The sequence below is a fragment of the Coenobita brevimanus genome, chromosome 5, assembly GCF_032717465.1.
Source record: "Coenobita brevimanus isolate Jiangsu-jjx chromosome 5, ASM3271746v2, whole genome shotgun sequence".
NCBI classification, from domain to species: Eukaryota; Metazoa; Arthropoda; class Malacostraca; order Decapoda; family Coenobitidae; genus Coenobita; species Coenobita brevimanus.
This window is the reverse complement of record NC_136958.1, coordinates 10740450-10760744: the sequence shown is the minus strand read 5'-3', so window position 1 is coordinate 10760744 and position 20295 is coordinate 10740450. Positions and strand designations below refer to the sequence as shown.

The 20295-nt window shown below is 43.3% G+C and overlaps 1 protein-coding gene across 1 annotated transcript in view; it reads right to left on the bottom strand.

Annotated features, from left to right (window-relative positions):
* The window catches only part of LUBEL (Linear Ubiquitin E3 ligase), a 310315-nt gene extending 303211 nt beyond the window's left edge, over positions 1-7104 (bottom strand). The window contains exons 1-2 of the mRNA XM_080270475.1: positions 7040-7104; positions 6391-6838 (exon numbers count right to left, since the gene is read on the bottom strand). Coding sequence (XP_080126601.1) covers positions 6391-6492 — 102 coding nt within the window. The 5' untranslated portion in view covers positions 6493-6838; positions 7040-7104. The remainder of the gene's footprint in view (positions 1-6390; positions 6839-7039) is intronic.
* Between the last annotated feature and the right edge of the window lie 13191 nt (positions 7105-20295).

The following is a 20295-nucleotide window of genomic DNA, read 5'->3' as shown; positions in this document are numbered from 1 at the left end:
CACACGCACACGCACACGCACACGCACACGCACACGCACACGCACACACACACACACACACACACACACCGCTCGCTGGCTCAGTGGTAGCGTTCTCGCTTGCCATGTGGTAGACGGGAGTTCGCGCCTCTCTCAGGTTGCGAAAAGTTTCACTGACGAAATGGGTGGTTACTGTCCCCTTTGAGCAAGGGGGCGGGTGTGAGCGTGTGTGAAGGTCACAGCCTTGTCCTTAGGTCGGACTATATGAGTTCTCGGCTTCCTTCCGGGAGGGTAAAAGCTGACGTACACGACCATCAAGTGATCCTGACCGATCCGGTGAATTACACACACACACACACACACACACACACACACACACACACACACACACACTACAACCTATCTATACACTCACACAATGCAGTACTTACGGAAATTATTTTCTTTAGCACTCTCAGCGTCTGACGTATCACGAAACAAAACTGCCAATAGTTCCTTGTAATAAACTGACTCTGAGAGAAACAAAAATAGTTGCAAAAATGATGCAGCCTTATCAAAATTAGTGCAGGTGGTCGTGTGGACGAATCTCCCGTCATTCGTTTACAAAATTATCGAGGATTTATTTGTAGATGATTGTGAAAAAAAAAGAATCAAAAGAACGTGAGATCGATAGATTTATTGCAGTACACCTAATACTACAACTTTGACTAAATGAATGAAGGTGGTGTGGTGGTTGTGGTGGTTGTGGCGTGGAGGAAGACTTTTTTGTTCTACAATGTTCCATGTTCCTATCCCCTGTAGATTTCTGTAAAAGCTTATAAAAAAAAAGTTAGATTTATGGTTGTACCTAAGTGAAATTTAAGGTGTCGGTGGTGGTGGTGGTGGAAGAGGTTGCTTTGATTATATTTACAAAGTTAACTAATTTTTTCCCTGTTGATAATCATTGCTAAAATGCTGTCTGCAAAAACAATGATTTTATAGAAGCGTTGCAGCCTCGCTTAGGTGACTGCAGGTGGCTGTGGTGGTGGTGGTGGTGGTGGTGAAGATGGAAGTAAGGTTGCGTCATTCTAAAAATGTTTCTTGGAGACCACACACTCGCTACCATTTGGCTACCTCACTGTCCGCACTCCACTCTTGCCATATCAGCGCCACCACCACACAGCTACAACAAACACTACTAGCACCACACCACCAATACACTACTACCACAAACCATACGCCTACCAGTGCACCCTAACCCTCATCAATACCAAACAACTATAGCGACTTTGTTCTGACCAGATGAAAAACCTTAACTCCCTTCAGCTCAGTGAATGCCACGTGCAGTAAAACTGAAATGATGATCTGAGTGGTACCAGAGACTCATTTTACTTCACATATACGGTTTGCTGATTTTAAGGCAACCACGCTTTAGTTTTCAAGTTATTGGGGTGACCTAGTTCAGTCAGGCAAAAATAAAACGGTAAAAACAAGCCAGTGGCATCACAGCATCTACCATCTGACTGTCTTACTTCCCGGATTCTGTTCAGGCTTGCTACGTCTTCATCACAATACACCTACCATAAGTAAACAACACTACACTGCCATCACCCCACCATATCAGCACATCAGAACTTCATTTCTGTTGCACTATCATTACCACCACCATGTAATTACTAAATGCACACAACTTGTGCATCACGCCGGCATACCAGCATCATATGTAAAATTTACTTCACTTTCATCACACTACCACAGCATAATTATTATAACTGCTGAAATATGCGTTTTCATTTTCAGCACATCATCACGGCACCACCATACTACCACAACACAGTACCTCACACTTATCCCACACCACAACTTTCATTCCACAACTACGACACCACCAGAGCATCATTTTTTTGCTGTCCTTGTAGATGACTCACAGAACAGATGTTAGTCGTGGCCTTCTCTATACCAAACGGGCTCGAAAGAAACAACAGCTCTTTTGCTGCTTGCATTCCTTTGTAGTTCTCTGTAGCCTACACCACACCACAATATTATCATACAGCACCATCTAAAGATAAAGACATCCCACTACGCCACACCATATCAACACACACTCCTCCAACTACTCCTCTATATTGCCACCATAACCTTATTACCACAATAACAATACCACACCACAAAACCACACTATATCAGTACTGTGCTTCATTACAACGCCTCACTTCTGCAATGCCAGGCTACACTTTCACGCTACCATACCAGAACGCTATGCTCTCAAACTACCACATCGCAACGCCACATGATTGTACTACCATAACACCATAACATTCATGTGGCCTTTCAGCACCTCTCTCGACAACATCACTACACCACTACACTATCACATCACCACATGACCGCAATACCATACCATACCATACCACCACCTTACCGCGCGACCACGCCAACACCCTCTCACGCCATCACACTACCAAATCACCATCTCACGCCACCACACTACCAAATCACCATCTCACCACATCACACTGCCAACCACTGCATTAACACAGCACCACAACACCACATCACCACATCCCCACATTGGCACGTCACCACACCGCCACACCACCAACTGCCACACCACCATGCCACACCACCACACTAGCCCACTACCACACTACATCACCACACTACCACTCAACCACATTATCACCTTGTCACACCACCACACCACCTCATCACCATACCACCACGCTTGTACCCATCATACAAACACACTTTCACATCTATGCTGTATCCCACCTCCACACTGCCATAAACCATCCCACTAAATAACCACACTAACACACCACAACATCACAACTCCACAACACCACCACATCACTAACCTAGCACACCACTATACCAACACAGCACTACTTCAGCATACTCTCACACGACCTTATGGCACCAAGAAATAGTTACCCTACTACGTCACCATACTGCCACATCACTACCACATCACCATACTCCCACACCATCATACTACTACATTACCTCCCAATCACACCACCACGCTACCATACCACTATGTTACCACGCCACCATAATACCAAACAACCTCATTATCATACCACGATACTACCGCATACCGTACCATATTACTTCACCACCATACAACCATACCACCACATCAACAAGCAACATCACCACCCTATCACGCCACAACACCACCACATACCAGTCCACAAAACAATGCTCAATCACACCACATCACCACACCGTCATATTACATCATCATCACGCCACCATATAACACACCATGCAGCCACCACACTACCACAATGTCACTATCACACCATAATAGTATGCCACTATACTGCATTTCCATCATACATGTTTACCACCCTATCACACCACACCACCACCGTATACCACTCTACAAAACCGTCACTGTACCACACCACCACCACCACCACCAAAACCACCATACCTGTGTTGCTACATCGCCAAACCACTATATGACACTCCACACCAGTTTTTAAAGACTCCTGTTACTGTTCTCTAGATATTGCTCCACACAACCAGCACACTCCCACACCCCCACACTCCACCCAACCACACAACCAGCACACTCCCACACCCCCACACTCCACCCAACCACACAACCACCACACTCCCACACCCCCACACTCCACCCTATCACACAACCAGCACACTCCCACACCCCCACACTCCACCCTATCACACAACCAGCACACTCCCACACCCCCGCACTCCACCCTACCACACAACTAGCACACTCCCACATCCCCACACTCCACCCTATCACACAACCAGCACACTCCCACACCCCCACACTCCACCTTACGACACAACCAGCACACTCCCACACCCCCACACTCCACCTTACCACACAACCAGCACACTCCCACACCCCCACACTCCACCTTACCACACAACCAGCACACTCCCACACCCCCACACTCCACCCTACCACACAACCAGCACACTCCCACGCCCCCACACTCCACCCTACCACACGACCAGCACACTACCACACCCCGCGCTCCACCCTACCACACAACCAGCACACTCCTACGCCCCCACACTCCACCCTACCACACGACCAGCACACTCCCACACCCCGCGCTCCACCCTACCACACAACCAGCACACTACCACACCCCACACTCCACCCTACCACACAACCAGCACACTCCCACACCCCCACACTCCACCCTACCACACAACCAGCACACTCCCACACCCCCACACTCCACCCTACCACACAACCAGCACACTCCCACACCCCCACACTCCACCCTACCACACAACCAATCCTGGCAGTCAAAGGGTTCAAAATGATCTCGATTAAATCCCTTCCCTGGCATGAACGTAATTAGGGCCAACAATAAATAATTGTGTTCAGCTGAGGGAAATCCCAGTAATCTAAAGTTTAAAATATATCTCGACTCACCTTTGCTTTGGACGAACTTTCGCACCTTTTTATTCAGCCCATATCAGGTAATATTACCCGCCTGACAGTAATTAAAGTTAAAAGGTCAAAGCAATCTTGATTAACCCTTCAGCTACTACGAACGAACTCATGATAATAACTTCAGGCAAATAGTAGCTGATTTTGTTAATCAATGAGAAAGCTAAATGAAGAATAACAAACAAGTAAGAATATCCACGGGGTGAACACTACTACCAAAAGCTCGGGGGGGGGGGGAGTTTTGTTTACGAAACAGAAATGGGAGGAAGAGGAAAGGCGAAGGGAAAGGCAGCGTACAGTATCGTGTGCACGTTTAAGTCCCACGTACTCTGTCTTGTGGCACTAACTGAAAACGACACTGACCCACATACATCCCACAAGATCAGTATTCCCAGAAAATGTAGCCATAATCTTATTAGTGACTGCGTTGTTCTGGATACTGTTCAACAACTTTATTCAGTTGATGGAACTGATGAATATGCTAAAAATATTAACTTTTTCAGAGTCTGAGTCACACTTCGGAATAATGTTCCAGCTAGCGTTGAACGACATTATTAAGCTGAGAGCAACATTTTAAGGTCGAAGCCACGGATTATAACTTCACATGCTTCCATAATCACTGCCAAAAACTGTCTGTTCACATAGGGTGGCGCCTACAAAACTACCTCCTAATCTATCACCATTAATTTCATTTCGCCTGTCCCAGTCGCCCTCCCTCGTGTCCGCCTACTTTTCCACTTGTTTTTCAACTTCGTTCTTAGGCTTCCTATCGTTTTTCTCCTATCATCTTCGCCTCTATTTACTCTCTAGAATAAACTTTATTTTCCATTACTGCTTCTCTGGGAGCGGCAGTGCAATGCAGACCCCACACTACATTCGTATTCGTTTTGCGCTTCTTAGTGTCACAAACAGACAATACTTGATCATAACTTCAACAAAAGATCTCTGGGAATGCCGGGTTGAAGTGGCCAGTGTCTTGTGGTCCACTTCATACACATCCACATGAACCTGGGGCTGCAGCAACAACAGTAATTTTTCATTTGTTTTACATGATCAAACCGTCTCATTACATTCCTCCCAGCTACAACTCTTATTTGCACCTCCACTCCACGCTGCCTACAACGTTCGTTCATTGTCTGCCCATCTATACCAGTAACACTACATACACTACTTAAGAATCATCATCATCATCATCTTATCCTCTAAGTAACTCCACATTCAATATTCGAGCACAAATATGACGCTCAAACATCGTATTTCTTATGGCAACTACGTAAGCACTCCTCAGGCTTAATGCTAAAATCATCACCACCATCGTCACCATCATGCAAAAGGTAAATTCCCACTACACGAGATATCTTCTAAGCTGAAAAATCGCCTGACAATAATAAGAATGAGAGAGAGAGAGAGAGAGAGAACGATATTACTGTAGGTTTGTTCCAAACCTTTTCTGTTCGAGGGGACAGCAGAAACAAAATAGCCTATAGAAATTTTCATCGCAGTGAAGGGGTTAATGTATTCCTTCCATCCCTTTCTTCCCAAGGCGACAGCAAGAATAAAATACAAGAGTGTTCATCACAGTTTAAGGTAAAATACAGTGACACCAGCAGCCGCCCTCAGCTGAGTAGCAGCAGTCACAAACATCCTGTCGTAAACCGCCTCTTTGATTTACGCTAAGGTGAGAGAACATCACCACCACACACCCACCCACCCACCCACGACGATATATTGTAGCCATTGAGAATCACATTAGAAATAATTAGCCATGATCTGCTGCGCCTGATAGTCTAGAAGTTAGAACACCCTCGTCACAGTGAGAGCACTGCAGTGAAAATAAAGTCGATCCTAAGACAGGTGACTGCATCCAAAGGGAGTAAGTTGACATCTATCTTTACATGAACCAGGCTATAATGCAGAGGATATTATGTACTTATCTGCTAACGAAACTGTCTTCATCCATAAACAAACTTGAGGCTGTGACTTACAAATGCGATGCTAAGTTTACGTCTGGCGGGGTGAGGAGGCAGTCTCTCCCTCTCCTCAGACCGGGCCCGCAGAGGTCCCCGCCCGTCCTCCACCTTCAACATCTGCCCACGATCACACCAAGAAAAACAAACTCACAAGCACTGACAGCCAGGTGATTTTCTCTGGCTTTTTACGTCACTTGATGGTTAACACAGTCTGAACTTTGCCACTTCCACCAGCTCTTAACATCTCACTTTGGCAAGGTCTCTGTAACTTTAAGGATTTTTTTTTTTCTTTCACATCACACACACTGGCTGTAGAGGTCTGCCTACACGAATTCCAGGGTTTATCTTTCCAAATTACACATTCAAACTGCAAAGGTACAATCAGGGACAATGGTTCGTATACTACTCCACTGCCCCCACTTCACGCATATTGCATGTCCGTCACCATCCTTCCTAACACATCCTATTGAAAAGAAACATTTATGAACCCAGAAACATACCACGCCATTGTCAGCTTAGGAATATTAGCCAGCACAAGAAAGTGAGAAGTATAAGAGGTGAATTTACGCGAACTTTTGTCCCCGACTGTACCGCACGAACAAGGTGGGGAACAAGTGACCTGCCAGACCCCAAACCCAGCACTGATTACTCGATCAAAAATTACACAAAGATTTTTCCGAGACCGAAGGCAGGTGGAGCACTGTTGTCACCACGGGAGGGAGGTTGAGGCCACACTGAGCAGCCACCAGATGGACCTTCGATGCTGAGCAAATATCCAATTGGAAGAGGTCCATGAATGTGTGACTTGACGCTTCTGTTTGCGTGTGTGTGAGTCACGCAGACACCCCACCCCCCTCACACACACACTACACACACACACACACACACACACACACGCGCTCTTCTTCATGCCACACATTGGAGAAAAAGTAAGGTCTCAAAGTTGACTTATTGATCTACTTGTCTCCGGAATAGTCCTTTTTGAAAACTTTAAACCAGCTTGTTAGTATGATCATCTGGAGCTTTCTCGGTCTGTTATTTTACTTGACCATAACTTAATCGTCCATTTTCCGACCAATTTCGACAAGAATAATTTATGGGAAGAAGAAACCTTTCTCGTCTGCTATCGCTGTCCTATTCTCTCGATCAAAACCCTCAATCAGTGCTGCCCATCATGACCTTACCGGCCGGTCCCACTGTTGGGAATTTTTTTCCCTTGTCCATGCTGACTTAATACAAGTGAGAGGATGTAAATTTGCTTGTTGGCTGTCTTATTCTAAACGAAAATTAGAACTTATCAAAACTGTCTAATTTAATGACCCTTTGTGCAGTCGATAGGCATTAATTCTCAACCGTTCTCCTGGATATTCACATGGACTAAAATGAAAGAAGAAAAAGGAAGTAAACACTCGCTACTCTCACATACCTGGCGTCTTACGAGGCATGTAAAAAGTGCTTGGGAACCCCAGCCAATACTAACGCAGAGGTCTATGGGATGGAGACGAGTGCGACCAAGAAGAATATGCGCTCTTGCCATAATAAGGCTTTTTTGATCAGCTCGGTATTTCTGCAAGTTCGGGCAGGGAAGTAAAAGTAGACAAACGGCAAGGGGGCGACTCGTGGCTAAGTCCGTTTGGTACTTAGTTTGTAGGATGGACACACAAGCTAATGTCAATCTAAAACAATCAAATAACCAAACCTACACCATACCAGTCTGCTGTCACTATCTTCTGTATCACCGGCTATACCTTATGTATCGCCCCACCCCCCTAATGTCCATTTTTTTTTTTTTAGCTTACTCTTGTTTCTACCAGATGATATTGTTGGACTCAGGAAAGCCTTCTTGTGTTATGGGAATTTATAAACTCTATATCTGACTCCCCCAGTTCGAAAAGTACATCTTAAACTGAAGGATAGCGTCAGGAGATGGTAAGAACAAAGTGAAGACGTCCCCGGGCCCAGAGAGTGGATGGGAGTGGCTTGAGATGTCAGCTAAAGAGAACAAAGGGCGAGGAGAGTAAACAAGGCGGAAGTCCATCAGCCTCACAACCCACACTTGAAAGGGATACTCACTCAAAAATAAGCAAGTGAGGGTAGTGAGCGCGCACGAGCACGCACGCACGCACGCCCACACGCGCCCCCACGAGAGCGAAAACACCCCCCCACACACACACACAAACACACACACACACACACCACACACACACATACACACACCACACACACACACACACACACACACACACACACACACACACACACACACACACACACACACCTGCAACCAGAATCAACCTTGGAAGGTTTTGACACTAAAGCACCATATAAATTTTTCTTCCCAGACAAAGTGTATTGTGTAAATGACGTCAAGGTCTACACACCGCGACAGAAATTATAATCCTCCATTCATAAAAGCCTTCAGTGCGATGAGTTTTCTATATTTCATTCTTACCGCCGTCGAGCAAGATCATTCAGCTTAGGAGACCCTTCATGGTGAAGTGGTAAGATTCTTCTAACGCAAGACACTAAAAATCGAGGGTAAAGAAAGCAGATATAAGACTCTTAACTTTTTGATTGGGATGAGTTGGTTTGAACAGAATAAAACCGTCGCTTGAAAATGAATAATATATATATATATATATATATATATATATATATATATATATATATATATATATATATATATATATATATATATATATATTATGTGAGGAAGAAGGAACCAAAGGCAACGAGCCCGCAAAACTGTTCCCTCCAAGAGAAAAACAAAATACAAGAGAGAGCCAAATTCAAGATCCATTCATTTCGAGATGCCTGGGCACACTGCGTTTGAAAGACTGGAGATCATAGGAAGCAGGAAATACAGACAGAGGGAGACAGTTCCAGAGTTGACCTGTTGCATAAATGAAGGACTGGGAGTAACGGTTAACTCTTGCATTAGAGAGTTGGACAGAAAAGGGGTGAGAGTTTGCTGCTAGACGGGTGCTACAAGCCCGTCGTAGAGGTGGAAGAATGCATGCAGACAGTTCAGAGGAACAGTGACCATTGAAGTAGCAATAGAAAAGAGATGAAGATGCAACAGTGCGACGAAGAGACAGAGGTTGAAGGGAGTCAGTAAGAGGGGGAGAGTTAATGAGACGAAAAGCCTTTGACTCCACCCTATTGAGAAGAGCTGTATGTGGGGAGCCTCCCCACACATGAGAGTTGTACTCCACACAGGGGCGGATAAAACCCCTGTATAGAGTCAACAATTGTCAGGGGTAAAGAAGTAACGGAGTCGGCTTAGCACACCCAATCTCTTGGAATCAATTGTAAGAATATATATATATATATATATATATATATATATATATATATATATATATATATATATATATATATATATATATATATATAATATTGACCAAAAAAATCACTCTGATAATTTTGAAAATATTTGGTGCCCTGCGGCTGTCTTGTAGGTAGCATAATCGTCTGTCGTTAACTGAAATACAATGCAAGGTAGGAAATTTGCAGTTAAAGATTTAAGGAATGCATGTGGTTTAAGCAGAGTGATTAAGATAGGAAAATGTAAGTGATTCTGGAAAGATGTGGAGTAAGGAAGCCTTTTGGCTGAATGGTCGAAGAGAGTAGGTTATTGACTGAGACGGTATGGTCACAGCGAGACAGTGGATATTAATAGGGTTGTAGAAAAAGGGTACGTATGAGAGTTTTAGTGTGGCACGCGATGTGGAAAGCCAAGTAGGTGTGGACGTTTATGGGAAAAAAGGATAGATGGATGCTCTAAATGGATGGACAAGTATTTATATTACTTCGAAGTGAACAGCATGGTTTCTACCTCATTAGGAATATGATGCACATTTGTTTGTGTGGATGTTGGGCTTGTGACGTCGCAACGAGAATTTCGAGAGTTTGAATGATGAGTGATGGAAGGATTCAATGATGAATGAAGGAGGGCTTGATATGAGTGAAGCGAGGTTTGAAAGATAAGTAAAAGTTGGCATGAATGATGGATGAACGAAGGCTCGAATGATGAGTCAACGAAGGCTTGAATGATAAGCCAACAAAGGTATGAATGATAAGCCAACAAAGGTATGAATGATGAGCCAATGAAGGCTTGAATAATGAGTGAAAGAAGGCTTGAATGATGATTCAACGAAGATATGAATGATGAGTAATGAAGGTATGAATGATGAGCCAACGGAGACTTGAATGATGAGCCAATGAAGGCTTGAATGATGACTCAACGAAAGCTTGAATGAAGTTTTCTTCTTCATCTTTGTTCTTACAATTGCCGAGCTCGAAAAAAACACAACAGTTTACTTTCTCTCTCTCTCTCTCTCTCTCTCTCTCTCTCTCTCTCTCTCTCTCTCTCTCTCTCTCTCTCTCTCTCTCTCTCTCTCTCTCTCTCTCTCTCTCCCTCTCTCTCTCAAAGGAGTTCCATTACCCATTGAATATAATACGCGATAGATATAGCCCTGATAGGGGCATTCATCACAGATTAGGAAAAGGTTAATTTTTACATATTTGATTTGAGTTAGACCAAACTTCCAGGATGAGTTGGGGGTCAGGAGAGGATGAAGTTGATTGATTTTGAAAAGAATCGCTCAAAGGTAAAGGTCAAAGGACAGGGTCAAAGTTTTAATTCTTTAACTCAAAACCATCTTACGCGTAGGTGGAAAGGCTTAAGGAAAGACAAAGAACAGCTGTTTCTACTATATTTTGAGAACAATAAGTAAGGATCACAAGGCAATGTCAGCTTAAACATTTTTATCATATCTGGATCATACATAACAGAAGAGGAGAAAGTCAGGCATGGGTGAAATAATTTAAGTCTGAGAGCAGTCGATCAAAGGTCGAGGTTACAGGGCAAGGTCAAAAGTTCGGTCGTATACCAGTCGTAAGACGCAGGTGTTGCACTCTACGTAGACTCCTTCTTGAATTCCTCTCCAGACGATTTTATTCACCACAGGAGATACTTCTCGAATGGGAAGGGTAAGTTAGAGCCTTTATTAACCCCCTCATTTTAAGACGCTTTTCTAAAGTGAATAACTTCCGTTAACTATGGCAACTTCCAGATACGATTAAGGTATAACTATTGCTCAACCATTTAATGCATGAGAGAATACTACAAAAAATGTACGGATGAGGGTACACGCGCGTATAATTGTTCTACCTTATTATTATTATTATTATCATTATTATTATTATTTTTTTTTTTGGCTCTGTGCCATTCCTACATCTTCATACATTTTATATAATGTTTTAGGGCATTTGTTCCAACCAGACAAAGATCTCTAATCCAATGGTTCTCAACCTGCAGGGAACGAGGACGGAAGGGAAAAACAACGACTGGCCTGAATAAGTCTGTCTGTCATGATGAACTTTAGATCTATATTCCTTCATTATTTTATCTCTACTTGAACCTCTGAAGCATGTGTGTGTTTTTGTACCAACGTGAAGTAAGTTTCTTTTCACTCTTCTTCCTTGTTCGAGACTTCTCGAGAGCAAGGTAGCGATTTCCTGAAGTCTGACACAAAGGGTAGACCAGAAAACAGTTTTCAGAGTTTTACAATAAAAAGTTGCGGTGTAATCAGGATCGGTTTCCGCTTTTCGGTCATTATACTAGTCTACCACTCTGCTTTTTCTTCTTCTTCTTCTTCTTCTTACACAAATTTTCAAACTGCAACCGCTTCAAATGCCAGTCACAATCTGCTTCAGCACATGACTTTTTACGCTTACGTTTTTCTTTGCTCAACTGCAATAATTTTAATTACCACGAATATGAACCAACACTTATGAATCTTTTGTATTCCGAAAATGTTTGCTATTTAGTAAGCGTTTCTTAAGAAGCTGGCCAAACGAGAGAGGATTATGAACAAGGATGTCCTGATATCATGGTACAGATTGCAACATGGAATGTACGGGGTGCGAATGACGAGGTGAAAGAGAGAGACTGTCCACGTGCTTGAGGATGCAAAAGTGGACATATGTGTATTACCTGAAACTAAATGGAAGAGGTGAGAGTGTGAGAAAGTGGGAGAATGGATAGCGTATATGCGCGAGAGTAGGTGAGAATGAAAAGGCAAAAGAGGGAGTACATATTGTTGTGTGCAAGAGATGGAAGGAGAATATAAAAAAGTATGGATCAGTTGGTTAAAGGACTGTGTGGGTAAGATTGAAAGTAGGATTACAAACATGGGCGTGTGTGTGTGTGTGTGTGTGTGTGTGTGTGTGTGTGTGTGTGTGTGTGTGTGTGTGTGTGTGTGTGTGTGTGTGTGTGTGTGTGTGTGTGTGTGTGTGTGTGTGTGTGTGTGTGTGTGTGTGTGTGTGTGTGTGTGTGTGTGTGTGTGTGTGTGTGTGTGCGCGCGCGCGCGCGCGCGCGCGCCAACGCAAGATGGTGCAAGCAAAGTGAAAGAAGAGTTCTGGGCAAATGCGAAAGCATGCATGGAAAAGTTTGAGAGGAATGAGAGAGAGTTTTTGATTAGAGACATGAATGGAACAGTAGGGAATGTAAGAGTGGAAAGAGTAGTTGGAAAGTGGAGTGTGCCTGCAGAAGTGGATGAGAATAGCAGTGCTCTAGTAGACATTTGTAAGGGGAGGGGGTTGGTGATAGCCAGCACCCTCTCTAGGCACAAAAAGATCAACGGTTATACGTGGCGAGTGATGAGAAGGGTGGGTGGTAAACTGAATGAACGGAAGGCAATGACTGATTATGTGTGTGTGACACAATGAAGAGGTATGTAATGGATACAGGAGCACACGGAGGTTGGGAGAGTGGACTTTCTGACCACCACTTGGTGGTGGTGAAAGTCAAGGTTCAAATGCAATGGAGGAATAGGAGGGAGGGACTGGAGGACTGGTGGTCCAAAAAAGGATGGTAGAAAGGTTGCAAGAGGATGGAAAAAGACAATATAAGAGAGAAGTGGAGGAGCAACTGGGTAAATATGATTTGGAGCAGATGGGGGAGGTGGAAGGTGTATGCAAGATATTCACAGAAGAAATTTAGCATGAGAGGTGGTGTGTGGGATGAAGAGAAGACGAATGGGGGGTGGTAAGGAACAGCATGGTGGAATGAAGAGGTGAGACAAGCTGTGGCGCAAAAGAAGTATGAATTTAGTAAGCAGAGGCATGAAGGAAGTTGAGAGATGGAAGAGAGTTATATGTATAGAGGAAGAGAGGTGAAAAAATTAGTAAGAGAGAGTAAGAAGAGAGTGTATAAGGAATTTGTAATGAATCTGAATGTAAAGTGGAGGGAATGTAAGAAAATGTTCCTGGAGATCAAGAAAGTTAGACAGGATGATAAAGAAACTAGTTGGGGAGTGAAAGATAAAAATGGAAGATTGCTAATGGAGAAGGGAGAAAAGTGAGAAAATGGAGAGAACAATTTAAGAAACTGTTAAACACTGAAAATGAAAGTAATGTGAGTACAAGTGGCTGGGGTATGGCTGCGAGAAGGAGGGAGGTGAGAACGGAGGACGAGATCAGTAGGATGGAGGAATTGAAAGCACTGAAGAAAGTCAAAATGGGGAAAGCTCCAGGAACTGATAGTGTGTGTGTGGTGAAATGATGAAGCATGGGGGAGATAGTGTAGTTAATGGACATGGAGGATGTGCAGATTGGCCTGGGAGGAAGGTAGACTTCAGGAGGATTGGAAGTCAGGTATAATATTCCCCTGTATAACGGAGAAGAGGAAAACGATGTGTGTGATAATCATAGGTGTATTTGTCTTCTGAGTGTAATAGGAAAAGTATATGGTAGGATACGTATTGACAGAGTTAGGAAAATAGCAGAGGAATAGTTGGAGAAGAACAAGAGAGGTTTTAGGAAGGGAAGAGGTTGTCTAAATCAAATATTCATTTTTAGGTCTATAGTGGAAAAGTTTCTAGAGAAGGGAAAGAAGTTGTATGCGGCCTTCATGGATTTGGAGAAAGCATATGACAGAGTGGATTGACAAGGAAAGTGGAAAATATTATAAATATTTGGAGTAAATAGGAAGTTGTTGAATGTTGTGAGCAGTATGTATGAGGGTGCTAAGGCTGCAGTGTGTGTGGATTGAGCACTGTGTGATTTTTTCTCTCTGAATGTTGGGTAGAAACCGTGATGTGTCATGTTTCCATGCTTGTTCATTCTGTATATGGCTGGGGTTATAAAAGAGGTACAAAGCAGGGAAGTGGATGTTGGAGCGGCCCGAATGAGAGAGGGCAACATTTGGAAACTTCCTGTACTGTTGTTTGTAGATTATACTGTACTGTTAAGTGAAGAGGATGGGGAACTGCAAGACTTAATGGATGAGTTTGGGAGAGTGTGTAAGAAACGGAATCTAAAGCTGAATGTAGGGAAGAGTAAAGTTATGGTTTTCGAGAGAAATGAAGTCACCGAATATACAATGAGGCTGGATGATGAGGAAATAGAAAATGTGAGTGCATTTAAGTACTTGGGTAGTGTGATGAGTAAGGATGGAAGTTTCGAGGATGAAGTGCTTGAACGATTACAACAAGGAAGAATGGTTGCTGGTCCTTTGAAAGCAGTGATAAGGAGTAGGGGAGTGAGCATGGAAGTAAAAAAGTCGCTGCATGTTAGTACTGTAATACAAACTCAAACGTACGGAGGTGAAGCTTGGACCTTATTGGAAAGAAACAAGAGTGAGAGCAGTTGAAATGAGGTATCTGAGAGGAGCATGTAGAGTTACATGGAGAGACAGACTGACAAATGAGGAAGTGATGAAGAATTGTGGTGTGGATGTGGATGCGATAGAAAGCGTTAATAGAAATTCGCTGAGGTGTTTTGGCCATGTGGAGAGGACTGAGACCGAGAGAATTAAGAGGAGAGTGTATGTGAGTGAGATGGGTGGGGAAGGAGGAGGGGGAGGCCGAGAATGAGATGGAGGGATGGAATGGAGAGGCATACGAGAGAGAGGGGTGTGAGCTGGGGGGAGGGCACTGAAATGGCAGGGGACAGGGTGACATGGAGGCGATTTGTTTGTGGCCACCTCTTACGGGATTAAGGTGTCTGGCAACAGATAGATAGACAGATGTCCTGATTATGAGTGATGTTAATGACTGTGGGTTATGGTGATATCTGTGACCATGAGTGAAGGTGGTACTTACGACCATGTGGTGTGGTGGCGTGTATGACCATGTGGTGTGGTGGTGTGTATGACCGTGTGGTGTGGTGGTGTTTATGACCAAGTGGTGTGGTGGCGTTTATGACCATGTGGTGTGGTGGTGTTTATGACCAAGTGGTGTGGGGGGGTGTATGACCATGTGGTGTGGTGGTGTTTATGACCATGTGGTGTGGTGGCGTGTATGACCAAGAGGTGAGGTGGTGTGTATGACCATGTGGTGTGCTGGTGTTTATGACCATGTGGTGTGGGGGTGTGTATGACCGTGTGGTGTAGGGGTGTGTATGACCGTGTGGTGTGGGGGTGCTTATGACCATGTGGTGTGGGGGTGTGCATGACCATGTGGTGTGCTGGTGTTTATGACCATGTGGTGTGGGGGTGCTTATGACCATTCGGTGGGCGTGGCCGTGGGTACCACCCGCTGAGAGGAGGGGCACCTTGTAAGGTCGAGAACCACAGCTCTAACCCCTTTTTGCCAGGCCAGCTGATATCGAAATGTAGTTACACTCAAGCGTCGATCTGGCTAGTAACCAAGGAGACTCATTCCTATCTTATAACTATGGCTTATCTAATTTCACACAATCATATCTAAGCATTCGATGTGAGGGAATGACCCATTTCTGCCGGGCAAAAACAATCAACTATATTTTACCATTAAACTTTTTGGAAAATAATTTCATACATCAGCAACTCCTTAGAGATGATCTTTGTAGAATAACTTTTTTGTTTTTTGTCCACACCCCTCCATTCCATCCTCTCAACCATCTGTGTTGTGGATATTAAAACCTAATGGATCCATCTCCCCATCTACAACCCTGTATGCTACCTAGTAATTTCTACTGCTCTCTCCCCAAGTATGACATGTTTTTTGTGCACTCGTCATACCTGAGAATGTGAAAACTTTGATAACCCTCCAGGAAGTGATAAATCTCAACCGTTATATTCAAGCCATCACCAGAAAGTTTTACTGAACACAGGAGAAGCCTCTCGTCTTGCAAACCTCTTACAGAACATGAGGAATAGTAACTTTTTGTTTTGCTACCGAAAGATGATTTTATTCGCCATAGGAGTGGACTCTCGTGGCCTAAAAGATGAGTTAGCGAAAAGTCAGCATTCTAAAGCCGACACAAGCAGTCGATATGTTTTAGCTGCTTATCTGCTACAGTCACTGTGGTCGTACAATAACTCATACTAGTACATAATCTTATCCCAGGAAAACTCGTGCAAATGATAATTTTGTTTAAAGGGGTGATTATCAGTGACTCTTGACAAACGAGAGAATTCCTGGTTCGTTCTGTACAAATTTTGGATCTTTTTATGATACTGAAGCTTATGTATGTTTTGTAATTGCAAGAACTGTTTGTTCAACTTGTAGCGATATGGTTAATCATAGTTCAGCGGAGCAGTGGCTTAGTTTAATATATATGGTAATCTACCTGATGTCCAGTTTCCGTTTGAAAGTGTAAAGTGCATTCTAGTTGTTAATGATACGACTCGAGAAAAGTTCCTCCTTAGGTCCAGCCTGCAATGCATCTACAGTTCCAAATTGCGGCCTCTCGTGATATTTCCTGTACACAGTATATCAGAGAAAATGCCATGCAAGGTTTTACAAACTTCTGCCATATCATTACGTTCTCGACGTTGGTGGAATGAGTAAAGTTTTCAGGATCGCAGTCTCTCCTGATAGTCTTTGACAGCTCTGAAATTAAACTTGTTGAACGTTTTTGTACGTTCTCCAGGCGCTTCGTATCTAATCTGAAAAGGCGAATGAACAAAGTTCCTTAAGTCTAGGCTGGGTCTGACCATGGAACATAAGTTTGATCAGCATACAACCATCAAGAGAGACAAAGGTTCTGTTAATAATTCCCAAACAGTTATTAGCTTTTCTTTTTTTCTTTTTTTTGCTGTTAAAGCTAAGTGTACATGGAACTTCAAGACTCAATAACAGTACCTAGATCTTTATAACTTCTGTTGGTATTATATCCTTTTGCTGTACTTTTCATTATAGTAGGCATGAAGTGCGTTCTGTGCCCTAGGTTTAAATTTGTGCATCTTGAATTATTGAATTCTAGTGGTCATTTATCTGACCAAACACACATCTATTTCTGTCGTTTTGTTACATATTTGTATGTATTTCGGACTCGATAACACTGAATAGTTTAGCATCATTAGTGAACCTTCTAAGCATGCAGTTTACTATATCTGGTAGGCCGTCTACATAAATACCTAATAGCAACGGTCCCAGTACACTGCCTTGAGGGACACCACTGATAACAGACATCCAGTCTGAATATTCATCGTCCAGCCCATTACCATCCTTTTCCAGTGATTTGACAGGAGGCCTGTTAACTATGCAAGGATTGCGCATTTAAACTTGTATGCTGCTGTTTCGTCTATAACTCTCTGATGTAAGACTTTATTGAATGCCTTGCAGAAATCCAAGTACGCCACACCCTGTGGTTCATCTACATCCAACATATTCGTTCATTCCTCTAAGGAGAATGTGTGGTAGACGGAGATGCGTGGGTGTTTGGTAATGGGGGAGAGGTAAGATGTGAGCAGAGGGGGGTAAGCGATGAACGGTGGGAGAGAGGTAGAATCGGATGATGAGTGGTGAGAGAGGAGTGGCAGGTGACTGGGAGAAATAAAAGTACAAAAAAGTACAAAGGAAAGCAAACAGCAAAAGACCTGTTGTTTTTTTCGAGGTTGTTTATTACACGGAAGTTTATAATAAATAATACTATTGTATGAGTTAAAGGCATGAATAAGAGAGAGAGAGAAAAAAAAAACAGGAAGGCGAGGGTGGTGGGTGGTGGATGATGGAAGAGAGGGAGGTGGGGAGAGGTAGGTGGATGGTGGGGGATGGTGAGTGGTGGGTGGAAAGAGGTTGGTGGGGTGTAAAAAGAAGCTTCCTCAACCCTCCTTCCTCGCTCCCCATCCCACCCAGTCACCAGTAACTCACACCTGCCTCTCACTGACAAAATAGATGGCCTAGGTTTTGGACCACACTAAAAACTCAAGATATTGATCAAAACACCAAATGGATGCAAAATTTACTACTAGGGCTGATTTCATGGTGGAAGGACGGAATACAGAGACAAATGAATGAGTGTGATGTGGTATGGAAAGAGCAATGCCTAAAAACGGAGGACAGAGCGAAGTGGCGTGATTTAATCATGACTACCCCCTCAGGGACTAAAGCGTTTGGCTGCAGAGTAAACAGATAAACAAATGGTTGATTTAATCCCTCTCTCTCTCTCTCTCTCTCTCTCTCTCTCTCTCTCTGGTGCCAGTGCTCAATACATCTCCGGGCTGACACTCAATTACTATGATCATCAACCTTTCATTTTCAGCGTAAAGAAAATAATAATATATGTTCCTGTGCTTAGTTTTTTCTAGTCTTTTCGATTTTTCTTTTCACTGGCAACGGCCGTGTTCACTTATTTTACATACATTTGAGCCGAGAATTTCGAAGGTCACAGTGAAGACGTGGACTGTTTCACTGGGCACTTATAGCTCTACTTCCGCGTTCACCTTTTCCCGTTTCTTGGGTTCCTACTTTAAGTGATTTTGAAGATTTCGTATCACTTGTTCCATCGCGATTTATTCTGCACCTTAAATACCCTGCTGCATATTTCTGAAGCAAACTATATAGGTATTAAAGGATATAATAAACAAGAGGATGTTACTGATGTGCAATGTGTATTTTAAATCTCTGTGGATAAGATGTTACTATGTCTTTTATGCCATGTTGAATACGACTCTTGATCTTAATCCCCCCCCCCCCATAACACTGAGAAAAGGGTTTGCAGGATGTTGATATAGTGACAGTACTGTGAGGAAGCTAGCAATGAGGATGGAGATGGAGATGAAGGTGAAGATGATGGTGATGATATTCTTATTAACTATGACATGAAGACGACACTGATACATTTAATCTCGATGATAATGAAGATATTGCTAGTAACAATAATATGTTTGGCAATTCAGACATTCTATTCGTTTCCCACAGTTTTACACATGTTCTACCCACGCCTCTCTGCCGACTACTGTGTTTACATGGCACGGACTTCGTGAGCTTTTAAAAGTGTGAGCCCGACGTCAAAACTGCTACAACACATGAACTGTAAATACTGTAGCTTAGTGCAGGAACCACATTCATTTTAAGGGTATATCATCAACACTGTCTCTTCCACTCCCCCTCTCTAGTAAGTATTCTTCAGCACTCTCTCTCTCTCTCTCTCTCTCTCTCTCTTATCTTCTTCACTTTCTTCTTCTTTTTTCTTAACTACACAAGCAATAAATTCATGCACTAATGGATTATAAAAACACTGAACTCCTTCGCTGGTATGCACGTCCTCAGGTAGGCTATTCAATTCAGGCCAGTACCATCTTCCTTAGTTCAGAGGGAAATCTTGATAGTAAGTGGGTTAAAAGCTACCTCGCTCAGCCCTGCTCTAGACGCAAGTTCTCATTATTCACGTTAGCATCAGGGTATATAGTTTATTGATAGAAATCCTAGCAGCAAATAATAATCATCATCATCATCATCATCATCATCATCATCATCAAGCTGCAAGGCTTAGTGGATGAGTTTGGGAGTGTGTGTAAGAAACGGAATCTAAAGGTGAATGTAGGGAAGAGTAAAGTGATGGTCTTTGAGAAAGGTGAAGTCAGTGAATGTACAGCGAGGTTGGATGGCGAGGAATTGGAAAATGTGAGTACGTTTAAGTACTTGGGTAGTGTGATGAGTAAGGATGGAGGTTTGGAGGGTGAAGTGCTTGAAAGGGTACAGC